Raw genomic sequence first — 13856 nt, 5'->3', positions numbered from 1 at the left:
GAGAGAAGGACGTGTCCATAGGACTCCTCCAGTCCTGCATGGGCTGAACCGCCAGGCGAGGAGCCCCTCTCCCTGCTCACCGCACAGAGGAGGACCAGCCAGGCGAGAACTGTGTCTTGGCAGCCCCGTTGATGGAAGCACCTCAGACAAGGTGGCAAAAACTTGGGCCTTAATGCATTGGTCTAAATTAAACAGAAAGCCTCCCCTTGTTTCCCATAGATACCAACCCGTATCTTGGTTCTGTACAATCTGCGGCCAGTTTTGCCTTTTGTTCCTGGATGCTTTTTTTCCTGAGGCAACTCTGCAGGCCCAAGGGGAATTTATCCTGCCCTGAGCCAGAAGGCAAAACTGGTCAGTCCCTCAAACACTTTGGAATTTGCTTCAGGTGAGTAGATTGGTATAATTATACAAGGTGAGAGGAAAAAATGATCCTCAGTTCTCATACTAGAAGTGAGTTTTGTATGGTTTAGCCAAATAATTTGCAAACGCGTTCTGTCCTCTCCTAAATAATGAGTGGGATTTCTAATTGGTTTCTCAGGAAATCACATTAGTATCTTCTACAGATGTTATACAAAATGCATTTCTCCTGTATTAATCTGTCCAAATTAATTTTCTCTACAGTGGACTGCTGGAAATAATGAAGTGCCCTGTCTCTTTGTGCCCTAGTCTCTTTGACATGCTCGGTGACAGCTTTGTAAACAAACAAACAAACAAACAAATAAAACCATTTCACTACCTCCACTGGGATGCCACAGCATATGTCTGAACAAAGGTTAAAGAGGTAGTTCAAATCTGATGCAAGGCAGCAATGTTTAAGTCATAACCATTTGTGAGCTGCTTTGAGGGCCTGTGAAATGCATTGCTGGTTCCGATACATTTCTTAGGGGACGGATGCTTTATAGAGCATACAAAGGATTAGTTGAGGATATTTGCTTTCATGCTACTTGTCTGCCTTTATAACTTGTAAGTAATACTGCAAGTTAAGCCTATACCATGAGCACTGCATGCTTTTGACACATTTTTCACATGGATGGTTACGCTTTTTCCAGTATTTATAGACTACATTCTTGTGAAACACAGGTCCCTTCCCAAGGCCAAATTTGTTCTTCGGTTACATTATCTCTCTAGAACTGACGCTGAGCTGCTGGATGAAATTAAGCCAGTGACTTTTGTCTCTTTTCTTCCAGGTATTTTATGTTTGAACCAACAGTATTCGGTACAAGGTCTGTTTCTTCCCATGTTCAGTTACAGCCGCATACCACCTGCCCTTGACTCTTATGTGCAGCTACAAAACATGTCCCTGCCCATACGTGTTCTGGTAAACAAGGCACTGTGAGAGAGTTATGTTCATGATGGGGACGCTCCAAATCCACCTACAGCAATAAAAACGAATTCTTAAGTGTAAGACTGTTGGCCATCTATATGTTAGGAAAAATTATTGCCAAATGTGGTTTGATTTTTTTGGTGTTCGTTTTTTTGGGGGGTCGGGGGTTTTTTGGCTTTTTTGAGGTTGGTTTGTTTGTTTTATCCTTCTCTCCTTCTTCTTTACACAGCTTGCTTTACTGAGAAAAGCTGGAGATACCCCATTGGCTTCAGTATGAAATGCAAAAGGTTGTGTTACTAAGTAATACTCACCATCACAACCAAGTCAAAAGGGGCTTCCACAAAAGAAAAGCCTCAAACAGTAAATGTGACATGACAATATTTATTGATTCTAATTAAGGTTAAAAAAGTTCACAGATGTCAGATAAAAATATCTGCAGAGCCTATCGAAAAGGGAACTTAAGAAGGAAACCAAGGGAGACAGTCACCACAGAGGCACTTGAGAAAATGCTACAGTTATAAAAGGCACAAATTCATCACACACAGAGCATATATATTCCTGCAAAGTGAAGTCTTTTTTTTCCAAAACACAGAGGCAGGCATCACTGAACACTGACCTGTACATGACCACAGGAGACATGCTATAAGTGGCAGTCTATGACAACTCCTAAACGATTTGACTGTAGAGATACTTTGAAAGCAAGACTGCTTTGGCCATCTCATTTTTATCTCTCCTGAAGAACAGATTGTAAGATCAAGGTGATCTTAAGGTGGTGGAGATAGGAGGTGGAATGTTAGTCCATTTAAAGACAGGTCAAGTTTCTTTGTGAGCTTTGTAACCTGCGATTTAAGCGGGTTTGCTTCTTGCCTGCAAGCAGTGGCAGATCTGTTGTCGTTTAATCCTGGCTCCCTTTTGCATCCAAGTACTTTTGGAGGACATACAATTCCTACTGCCTCAAAAATATTTTTCTTTCATGTCTCAAAAAAAAAATCATCTTAAAATTTCTGCACTTCTGTAAAGTCTACCCCAGTGAAACAATAGTCTCACTGAGGACACAGGAAGATTGTTTTAATAGAAGTCCCTAGCTTCTCCTCGAGGCCTTGGGTTGCAGTGGTGGACAATGCTCAGACATATACTTAATTGTGATTAATGTCTTTGTTGTATTGACAGCAGACATGCTATTTGGAATCAAGATCTGCACTGAGAAAAAAAAAATGCACTAGATAAAGGAAAGACAAGGGGCTGCCTCAGATTGCTCACTTCCTTGTTATTGTCAAGTAGTTGATACAATTAGCTTTCAAGTACTTTGGTTAATACAGATTTTCATGCCATGACCTGCCATCCTTTGCAATATACAGCTGCTATCAGAACAGTGTACAAGCAAGTAAACCTCTTTTTTTTGCAAACTCTTAAGAGCCTTACAAAATATGCATGATAACACAAATCAGTTCATGAGAGACAAATACAATTATTTCCATGGTTGTTCCTATAATACATTTCACGAAGCTCGTAAACTGCTGGAACTTTCAGGATAGCAGATTTCTCATCAAACATGTTAATAAATTAAGAATATAGCATGACTGGTTTCCCGTTAAACCAGACTTCATTCCTCTCTTTGAAGGGCTGGCATGAAGGAATTTTAAAAATGTAAGCCAGTGCTAATAGTTCCCTCTACCCATGGGGAAGCAACTTGATTCTCTACCTAGATTTGTCAATTTTCTCATCACACTGGCATCCACATACACGAAGTGCCACATACTCCTTTTATGTGGAAGATGTCGAGAAAACAGCAGCAAATCCTTTTTAATCCCATAGTGGTGATAAGCTCCACAGCATAATTGTAGCAAGACACAGCTGTAAAGACAAAGAGAGCATTCCTAATGCTTTAGCAGTCTGGAAGGAAGAAGACGGAGACTTTCAAGTGCTAATACAGATGTTGCAATTCAGACCTCCCAGCTCCATCAGATTTGGCTAGAAATCTCTGGGGATCCAAATTTAATTTGAGATTTCAAGTGGTATCCACTTTTAGTTGTGGCAGAATAACATGAGAAATGCTTTGTGGGTTTTTTTTCCGTTTTTGTTTCGCTTTGAAACTAAGAATAAGAAAGGTTTCTAGCTATATACACTTTTTTTTTTAATTGACCAATCATCTCATGAAAAACTTTGGTTATGATTCAGTCCAGTTCTAACTATACCTAACTTCTGTTTTTCCTTGGATTTTCTGCCCCTGTGGCACGCAACATTTTCTTGTTAGACTGGGAAAAACCTCTGCCAGATTCAGGAGCAAAGAAGAAAGAGATAAATTTGGGACATGAATAAAACCAATTTATCCTCATTAGTCTCATGGATCTGTTCCCCTTTAGAGACCTGCAGAGTATTTCTAGGGCAGAAGTAGGACTTGAATTCCAAACAGATTTGGCAGAGAAATCATCTGCAAATGCAGCAGTTCTTTATATGTTAAGTATGTATTCACCGTCTAGCACTTACAAAATATTGGGCCAAGACTTTAAAAATGTCTTCCCACATTTAGGTTCCTATGTTTATTTCTGGCCTGAGAATTGTCCGAGTTGCAAAAGCTCTGAACTTACGCAGTTCCCATTCAGCTTCTGGTTCCTAATTCATTTAGTAAATAAATCATACAGAGGGAAAGCCACGTAGAAGCACTCTGTGGTAGGCAAATGTCCCAGCCAATTAGTGCTCTATGTGATACAATGAGAAAGGCCATATATACACTGCTGCACTGTTCTTCTGACTTGAAGATCTTTATGTCTGAAAAGTTCCCCTGTGCATTTTAAAAGGCTGTTATGAGGATAGTCACTTGTGATAAAATCCCAAGCTGCTGCTACAAGAAGATTTTTAACTGGCACATCAAGTTAAAAAGAATGAAACTTAAGGGCCAGAAACTGATGCGTTGCTCACAAATATTACAGCTTTATAAGTAGTTCAGTGGATTTCCATGGGACTATTTGGAGAATGAAGTACTACGCTGCACAAGCAAGATCAGATGGTAGCTCAAAAAGTCTGCCTGAGACTGGTGATACAGTTCCTCTACTGTCTGCTCACACTAGTTCCTGAATATATTATTATACTTCCCTTCGTGGCTTTTTACTGCAATGTAATTTTTTACATATAAATCGGCACTGGCTGAAGGGAGAAGTGCAGCAAAAAAGGCTCAGAAAAATTCCAGACATCTCAAACTTCATGTGCACCAAATCCTGTTCTCAGTTACACCTGTGTCTTCCTGTTTTGTGTTGTGCAGATGTAAAACAGCAGAAATACCTAGAACAAGGAACCGTCATGTTGACAGGTAGGCACCTAAGGTTTTGGTGGTTGGTGCGGCTTTTTTTCCCCTGCTTTTTTTTTTTTCTTTTCTTTTTTTACATTGTTTGAAAGGTACCAAGCTAGGGACCGCAGAAGCACTTGCATGTGACTATCCTATCCATGGTTCTCTTTGATCTCTCTATCATTTAGATCCTTGATTAGTTACCAGAAGTGCACAGGCAGTACAACACAGCACAGCAGGCAGAAGTGGAAGTGCTAATCCCATCAATATGGTTGTTAGGAGAGACTGAAGCTGTGAATCAGCTAAGCTGTGTTCAGCAGGAAGAAAGTGTTGGGGGGCTGTTAAATTGGGTTTTTTTGTTGGCTTTTTTTTTTATGCTAACACTACATTTTCAAGCCCATTGTGCCCTACCAGGCAAGAGACAGCCTCAAGGTGTTCAAAGTATAAATTTAAGTAGATGAAAGAAAGGAAGGAGATAAGAAAAAATATGTAAAAGAGTTTTTTATGGACGGCTTTACAACTTCCTGGGGTAGGCAGAGGTTAATTTGTTCTCTTGCTATCTTGCAGCAATTTAGGGAGCTAAAAGAGGACCTTGGAGGCAAAGAGATGTCGGACAGGTTCGAAAGGCTGTGTTTGTACATTAGCACAAGGTTCCCCATTCACACTCAGGTCTAACAGCCTGATCTGCCATGCTGCTGTACACATCAGCTACAGTCTGGAGCCTGCCAGTTTTCTAGGCAGAGGAGATGTGGTCCCACACAGGGACAGACTCACTGGGACACACGAGCTCTGCCATTCCAGGCAGTGTGAACACAGCTGGGGAGCCTGAAATTCAATCACATTGCCAAAGGCAGTAAAAACGTTGTCCTTTAACTCACTGTAGGACAAATATGCCACTGGAAATGCCAACAACCTATGGCCACACTTGCATAGTTCACATGGATAAATTTAGCCTGACTTGTCCCTTAGGTGCTGCCTGGGCTCTGGACATCTGGGTGAAAAATAAAAACACTGAGAAGATCCTTACCAGCAATTTGCATGAACTAGTTAATTATTCTTTAAGCTACGGATTTCTTTTCTCATTCTACCACACAGGAAGGCAGAAATCCCCTGTTTACAACTAGAGATAGAAGTGCCTGTGAAGACTTGGAGTTCAGGGTCTGGTACAGATATAAGTGTAAAAACAACTGGAAATCTTATCAGAACAGGCTTTGTAGAGGTATTTTGTCACTTCTGTTCTGAGATCTGGATAAAAACCTCAAGGTGATAATGCTTGGCAGGATATCTTAGAAATTCAACAACCAAAAAGTTACTGCTAGAAGTAGGCTTGGATTCAAGGGGTTCTTTTTCAATATGGATCCCTTTCCTTTATCCCTCCCCTCCAGCCTCTTCTCTCTACTGTTTTCTCCTCTTCCCCACTCCTGATCTGATTTTGGAGATAGGGCAGTACATGCCAAAAAAACCTCCGAAAAAAAGAAAACCGCTCAAGTGTGAGGCTTTGCATTGGCACCTTTTTCAGTTTCGAACTAGAAGTCCCTTTTTGTAGGCAAATAACCCAGCTGCAGCCACAGAGGTGAAGAAAGTGGAAAATCCAATCAGCTTTAGCAGTCCTGGCACAGACGGCAAGTTCCTCTCCCAGAAGGTTGTAGTGATGGGCAAAGCTGGAACATCCTGCAGGGAGAGCATCCATTATCAACATAAAATCTCCACTGTGAGAGGCGGGATGTAAATTGAGAGATTCTTGTGGCAGAAACAGAACTGGGTTGAAGCAGTTCATGTTACCAAGAAGTACAGTGTATCAAAATTTTCTGCTCAGTTAAAGGGAAGAAGAGGAGGCACATGGAAAGGATTCATAGCCCGGTTAAACAGTGCAGTTCTTTCTGATCCTACGTTACAGAGTTGTCAGATGGGTGCCCCCTCTGAGTTTGTATCATGTTCCTGTTTAGGGAAGGGCAGTTTTGGTGAGTAAGAGAAAGTTTACTGTGGCTTTGATTTAGTGAACTTAAACAAAAACAGCCAATGAAATTTTATCTCATCAGCAAAACCACAGGGAAAAAAATAATCCATTTAATCTACAGAAAGACTTACAATTGATTCAGGTTCTGGCTTCCAAATTTCACTGTCTGGGATTTTCCTCATAGCGAATAGTATCTGAAAATAAATAACATTCTCTAGTAAGTACCATTCATTCTTTGAAGGGGAAAAAGAGCTGGCTTCAATTTTTGTTTTAAAATGGCATGATGAAGACAACAATCGAGCACATAAATTGCTGCGTATTCAAAATTAAAAGGAAACTCGACCTTTGTACAACTCATTTCTGGGGAGGCCTGATATTTAATAAGACACTCCTCCCAGTGGAAAATAGTAACAGACAAACCTCTCTATGCTTAGTTAGTCCATGCAAGATATTGGGACTCGACTAGTCCCATGGGAACAGGGTAATATGAATATGACTAAGAGTTAAGTATACACTCATGGCAAAGTGAGGCGTGCATAAACCAGCTACTGCACGGGCAAGCTATATAGCCAGGAGTAGCTTGTTTTGCAAATTTTACCATGATGTAAGGAAGAGGAACAGAATCCTGTGAGTGATGACAGACCACCACTTTCAGCCAGAGAAAAGCAAGACTAAAAAGAAAACCTTCACAATGGAAAAGTAACCATTCAAAGTATCAAAGATACCAGAGATCAGTAGGATAGCAAAGATTACCTGAAATGATAGTCATGAAAGCAGCAAGATTAACTTCTTCTACAGTAAAATAAAATGGAGATGGTGATATTAATGTTTTTCCTATTCCAGGCACTTGTAGATTTAAGATTTACCATCTTTTACGATGGGCTTTTATTCTAGACAAGATTCATGGACCCCATCAACTTTTCAATACAGGAGAGTGAGAAACATTCTTGCACTAGATTTTAAACATATTTCCCTTTCACAAGTAAATGAGGAAAGGAAAACATCAAAATTTTTACCAGTCAAGCTCACTTGCCAACTTCTCTGCTGAGGCCTGTGGAGGTTCTGCTGTAATGTCCTTACATTAGAGAGGTCATGAAGCACTCTGGAGGTTTTCAGGAACAGGTTAGGTATAACCTTCACAAATGGGACAGTTCAGGGGTAGTTGATCCCTGTCTTTTGGGGCAGGGGTATGGGCTAGATGAACTCTCCAGATCCCTTCCAGACAAATTTCTGTTCCATGACTGTAGTTTTTAGCCGCAAGGTTCCCTTCACTTCATAAAACAGAGATGAAATTTCTTTTGCTGCTCCATAAACTGTAATGTTCCTGAAAATACTTGAGGAACTAGCATTTTCTCAGAAGCAAAATATTTAAGTCCTTGTTTAATGACTTTATGTAAGGCCGTCTCAATGGTATATCACTGTGTCAATGGTATTGTTGGAAACAGTTGAGGAAGGGACTGGCTTGGTGTGCAGAGCTGCAGAACTGAGCTGTTCCTAGTGAGGCTAACAGCCATGATCTCTCAGTATGATGACTAACAAAGTCCCCATTTAGGAGAAAATGACTAGGTGAGAATTTAGGATTTCTGTTAAAGAAGAACGGATTTCATTCCTGGAAACAGAGAAGAGTTTGATGAAATAGCCAGAGCCCTCCCTAAGTATTCCAAATTTAAGTGCAAAACCTTCATCCTTTTTGAAGTCTGTCCCCTTTACAGGGATTTGCATCAAGATTTCAGAACGCCTGAAGCTGCCAACACTCAGTTCCCATTTTGCCTCCAACCAGAAGATCTTTCATTTTCCATAAGATATTTGACAGTGCCCCCTGTTTTGGACTTGCGTCCGTACCTCTCTGGCCGCTCTTTCTCCAGCCTGTACAGCCCCCTCCATGTATCCACTCCACTCTGTGGCTGTCTCTGTGCCAGCAAAATAGATCCTGCCAACGGGCTGCCGAATAATCCTGGAGGGGGACAAGCAGTAAGTCACATCAACCACATCAGGAAAGGTAACTGAAATTCTTGGGTTAATATCAGAGTAAAAGTGTTTTAAATAACAGCGAGCACTTAAAGATAGTAACTTTGGGTGAGTTGAGCTGGAGGGGGAGTCTGCATTGCATTTCATTTCTTACAGTAAACACACCAGTGTTCGTATTTTCTAAACATTTACACTTCAATTCTTGCAAGGTTATTTCTGGTTGTGAATCTAGTGCTCATCGGTGTGAAGGACAATTAGCTTGAGATGAGGCTTATTCTATCTCATGATTTTAGCCAGTGTCATAAATACCAACGCTAGATATTACTGGCACACTGTAGCATTCTGAAGTACATCCCCATGATATCTAAAGTAACAAGGAAAAAAAAGAAAAAAGGATTTTTTTACCCTATTTTTGCCAGAATTTGCAATAATTATCCTTAAAATGATTTTAAAAACTAAGGCTTCCATATGCTCTTCATTACAACTGCTTTATTGATTTAAGTTCTTTTTAAATTGTGAAAACTTATACTTCGAAAGTAGGGCTATGCCACCACATTAAAAACTATGTATCAGAATCCAATCACCGGTCTGACCAGCAAGCCTTTTTCTTTTTGGTAAATCTTATTTTCATGCAAAAACTTATGTTGAAAGGGACTGTACGCAATGGCACACTGATTACTATATTAAGCTTTGACTGCTAAAAGGAAAGTAACAGTCCAAAGAAATCACTCATTACTGTCAGTGTTGGCAGGAATTAACTCTCTGCCAGTATTTATAAGAAAACAGCTAAAGATGTGCCAGAAATGGTAACACCAATCTTAAATACCCAACACCAGTTTTGTAAACAGATTGACAAAACTTCCCAATTCCCTTCCAAGAACCTAGTCAGCTGTATTCACCGAATAACAAAAGTGAATAAAAACCCCTAATGATACTGTACTCATCCATCATAAAGCCCAACTGAGACAAGTGGAAGGTTATAATATCTGTTTAAAATATTCCCCAGTGATCTTAAAGGTATAAAGCGAACAGTGACAGAGGATTTATGACCCTTTCTGAGGATATTTATTAACTTGCTCTTATCTTACTACTCTGAAGCCCACTATAAATAGACACTGTACCTTCCATACTGAGTCATTATGCCTGGTGGGAAGTAGGCTGTGTAGCAGCCCCCAGAATACTGCTCTTCACACCAGTTCTTCTCTTCATAATGCACTGGCTGTAAAACAGAGATTAATTCACTGAAGGAAAGGACAAAGTACCATGGAAGCTGATAAAAGAACTGAGGAGACAGCAGAGAAGAATAGCTTATGATTTGTTGCATGTCAACAACTGACAAGACAAGCACATTTAACAAGTCTCTTAATGCAGCATGGATCTGACACAATAAGCCTTAATTTTAGACACTGCGAGCTATTTTAAAAAAAACTAGCTTATCTGGCCACTGTAGAACATAATCCTCTTAATCTGTCAATGTAAATTTATGCTTTGAGCACAAATTTATGCTTTGAGCCATGTAAAGCAAAATTAACCTCTGGTGTACACAGGTATAATACTTGTAATATGTACATTGGATACAAACATAGACTGTTAAAAACGCAAAGTATGGCACTTGCATGGTTCTGCATACAATATCGTTGTGTTTAAATGATGTAATCTCGAGATTGGTGTCTACAACTTTTAACTCACATAAAATTGCCCTTAAAGGATAAAGGGTGTTGATCACATAAACTGAGTATCAGTTATTTACCATTACAGGGAAGAGAAGGCAAGGGAAAGGCAAAAAGAAAAACACATGCAGCAACGGATCTCAGCAACTAGTAAGAGAGAAGAAACATTATGCTCAACATAGACTGAGAGGGAAAGGCAAGCCTGTCACATCTGAAAACGGTTGAGATGTATAGTGCTAAGCACTGTGAATGCCACCCATGAAGCTGGATAAGAACACATCTGCCTTTTAACTGTTTCGTAAGCTCATTCTTATCCTCACTGTCAAACACAACCCAAGACTTGCCATAACCTTCTCTCCGCTCCTCTACAGAGGGCAGCAAGTGCTCCCATAGCGGGTACCTTTTCCAAAATGCTACACAGTGCTGTGCTGGAGCACTGCTGCATTCCAGTTTCATTCTGCCCTTCCCCAGCTCAACAAGTCTGACAAGAGACACCGTAGTTTAGATTTTGTGCTTACATGTAAAGCTTCCTCTGATCCCAGAACCTTTGCATAGAGCTCACACAGCCTCGTCTTCCTGCAAGAGAAAAGCAACAGAAGACTTCTGTTTAAGGAAAGAGAAAACAAACCACCTCTAATGTGTCCTAGTTTCAAGAGAACCAGTACTAATATCTGTTTGAACTTGAGGTTCCAGCTTTTTGGCATCTATCCTAATTGCTCAGCCTCTGGATCGCTAAAAATAACTCACTCAAACTCCTGTGCTGTGTAACTGGTGGTTTTACCAGCAGTTATGCAAGCTGTTCCCTTAAGATACCTCTAGCAGTCCAAATCCATATGTTATCCAAAGGTTCTCTAGGCTGTCAGGAAAAGAAAGTATAAGGCATTGCACTTTTTTGTTTTGGCACATAGTCTAACTTATGGTTTGTTCCGACAAAGATGCAGGTATTGATAGCCTGAGGCTCTTGGGGAATCAGTACTTTATTTCTGTATCTATAAAATTTCCTCCTGTTTTAGTTTATGAGTCTATAAAGCCATGAATGTACTTCATTCTGTAGCAAACCCCAAGTGCAATTAAGTTTGCTCCTACAAGCTTTTGGGTCTTACTGTTTACGGTTAGCCGCACTGCACCAATTCCCAAACACAAGAAGATCAAGGTGAAATAATAGCTAACAATCATGAAAAACAAACACGCAAACACAACACTGGAAAGACGTTTACTTCCGGAAGCAAATCCTGTGCCCACAGAAAGCCATGCTGGCCACAGAAATACAGCAGTTCCAGCTCTATAACTGTATGGGCTATACTTGCAGCTATATAAGCATATGAGGAAACCGTTATCTATACTGCTGTATGAAGCAACCCAGCTATACAGGAGCCCAGCTATACCCATGAGCAGCTGAACTCAAAGAATGCTATAGAAAGGGAATGAGGAGAGAAAAAAAACACCAGGAAGACCTGAAGGGCCTTGAAGAAGGTGTCCTCCTGTGCAGCTTGGGGCTCGAGCAGGAAAGTGAAGGCTGCTACAGTTCAGGAAGAGCCGTGGCCCTGGGGTGATTTTGCCGCTGGCAGGTGTCAAGCCCAGCAGCAGCAGAGGGGAAGGAAGCGGCCCCTTCCTTGTGCCCTGGGGCAGAGAACAAGGGTCAGCCTGCTCCAGAAGCAGAAATGCATGGTGACGCAGTGACTGGCCAGGAGGGCTCAGAGAGCTGCAGGATCTCCATATGAACATCCCTCTGCAGTCGGGGGTGACATGAATCCAGCAACAGCCATAACAAAAGGGATCATTTCCTCCATATCTCTCTCCGTCTCTCCTTAAGTGAGGTGACCACCGTGCCCTGCAGACCACCAGCGCCTACCCAGTGTCTGAACAGAATAAAGCCATTGTAACAGCATGATCCAGCAAAGCCTCTGCTGAGGTCTGCCCACCACCTCTTACAAATGCCCACCGGCTCCTGCTTTCAGCGCAGGTCAGTAACACCACAGGGCTCCACAGGAAAATGAGTTATCACCTTGGGACCCATCTGCTTCTGCTCCTTCCGGCACCACGACAGGGATGAGAAGGACCCCTCTAGACCTGCCTGTGCCCTGCCCTTTTTCCACATGTGACTTGCAGACCCTTCAGGAAGCCTGGAAATGGCATACCAAAGGCTGGTAGGGATTCTCATGTACGGCCAACTGCAGGGCTCCAAGAAGCTGCAAGTTCACTGCTGTTTCCTAACTACATTGCAAATACAGATAAAGTTAGTTTAAGATAGCTGTGCAAAAGAAAATACTAAGCTCCAGGTCAAAGGCATCTTCAGACTCTTAAAAATGTCAGCCTTGGAAGGAATTATTCATCAATAATAAGGTATTATTTGACAGAAAAAAACCCCACAGAAATGCAGTTTCTAAAGGATTGAATTATACCAACAGTAATCTATCACTGAGGACATTCCCCCTAATAAGAGCAATCCACTTGTCTCTCTGCAACACCTGCACTTTTTGTCCTAGAACAGTTTAAATAAATACTTATTTACGGATTTACAGCTAATGCTAGCATGGAACATATGGAATATGAAGTGAGTAAAATCCTTATTTCTTGGCTTTTGGACTCAGCTGTGAAATTGCCACCAGCACTAAACAAGAGGAATGCTATGCCTGGAGCTACCTAGGTAGGGTCCTGTTGAGAGTTACACTGCGCCCGGTGTGGAAGAAGCGCACATGCAGACACTCAGCTACTCTCCCTGGTCTCTTATTCCACGGCTGTGCGTGATGCCATCACCTTCGTTGCACAGCTGTGAAAGGTACGGCACAATCTAACCACTGTAATTACTCATTGGCGCCTGGCCTAGGAAGACCAGCTGGAAGGCAGCAGTGAGTTTTACTCCCTTCAGTCTGGCTTAGGCTGTAAAACAGTTTACATCCCCTCTCACAACTGCTGTTCCCAGCCATGATTTAGGATGGCTGCCACAGACTCTACATTCTACTCTTCATATCCAAGGGTTACTGAAAACCCTGTCATCAACATGATAAAGGGAAAGCCCAGCTTGTGTTGATAAGCGAGCACAGCGTCTCGGCGAGATGCATCCTCCATAGGGTGCCACAAGAAGCCTGTCCTCAGAAGAGATCCCTCCCTGCAAACACCATAACCCCCACCTAAACAACACAAACTGGCCGCACCTTGAGCGTACGCTGGGAGAAGGTGCGGGTTTGCGCTCTGCCTTCTCCTGGACCCCGGTTTCCACTGGAAGGAGACTTGTGCTCAGGTGCAGAAGAGGAGCTGCAATGCAGCCCAGTGGGTTCCTGCCTTGGCTGACTGTGACCAGGACTTTAGGAGGAGAGGCAGCCCTGCCCCCTGCACCAGGGTACCTCTGTCAGGTACCAATCCAAGCATATTTCATAACCATTCTTTACCAAAGCAAAGTCCTTCCTGCTCTAAGGTTTATTCTTCAAAAGACAAGAGTTCAAAATCCTTTTGTTTAAAAGTTGGTCGTAGGCAGCAGCAGAGTCAGATAATTGTGCTAATGCTTTTAATGCCCAGGGGAAAGCAACCTTTCCTTCATGGTGCCTTGCAAACAGCCAGGACAGCCCTTCATTTCACAGAAAGAGAAGCTGTTCTCGAATACTGCAAATGCTCAGTTGTATCTAGTTGCACTGGTTTTGGCTGGGATAGAGTTAA

The 13856-nt window shown here is 41.8% G+C and overlaps 1 protein-coding gene across 1 annotated transcript in view; it reads right to left on the bottom strand.

Moving 5' to 3' along the window:
• Positions 1 to 1700: 1700 nt before the first annotated feature.
• The window catches only part of LOC142418364 (amine oxidase [flavin-containing] B-like), a 56626-nt gene continuing 44470 nt past the window's right edge, over positions 1701 to 13856 (bottom strand). The window contains exons 11-16 of the mRNA XM_075520111.1: positions 10721 to 10778; positions 9654 to 9751; positions 8407 to 8518; positions 6696 to 6758; positions 6118 to 6278; positions 1701 to 3178 (exon numbers count right to left, since the gene is read on the bottom strand). Of these exons, the coding sequence (XP_075376226.1) occupies positions 6123 to 6278; positions 6696 to 6758; positions 8407 to 8518; positions 9654 to 9751; positions 10721 to 10778 (487 nt within the window). The 3' untranslated portion in view covers positions 1701 to 3178; positions 6118 to 6122. The remainder of the gene's footprint in view (positions 3179 to 6117; positions 6279 to 6695; positions 6759 to 8406; positions 8519 to 9653; positions 9752 to 10720; positions 10779 to 13856) is intronic.

This window comes from Mycteria americana, chromosome 1 (assembly GCF_035582795.1).
Source record: "Mycteria americana isolate JAX WOST 10 ecotype Jacksonville Zoo and Gardens chromosome 1, USCA_MyAme_1.0, whole genome shotgun sequence".
NCBI classification, from domain to species: domain Eukaryota; kingdom Metazoa; phylum Chordata; class Aves; order Ciconiiformes; family Ciconiidae; genus Mycteria; species Mycteria americana.
The sequence above is the reverse complement of the archived record's forward strand: the minus strand, read 5'-3'. Positions and strand labels throughout refer to the sequence as shown.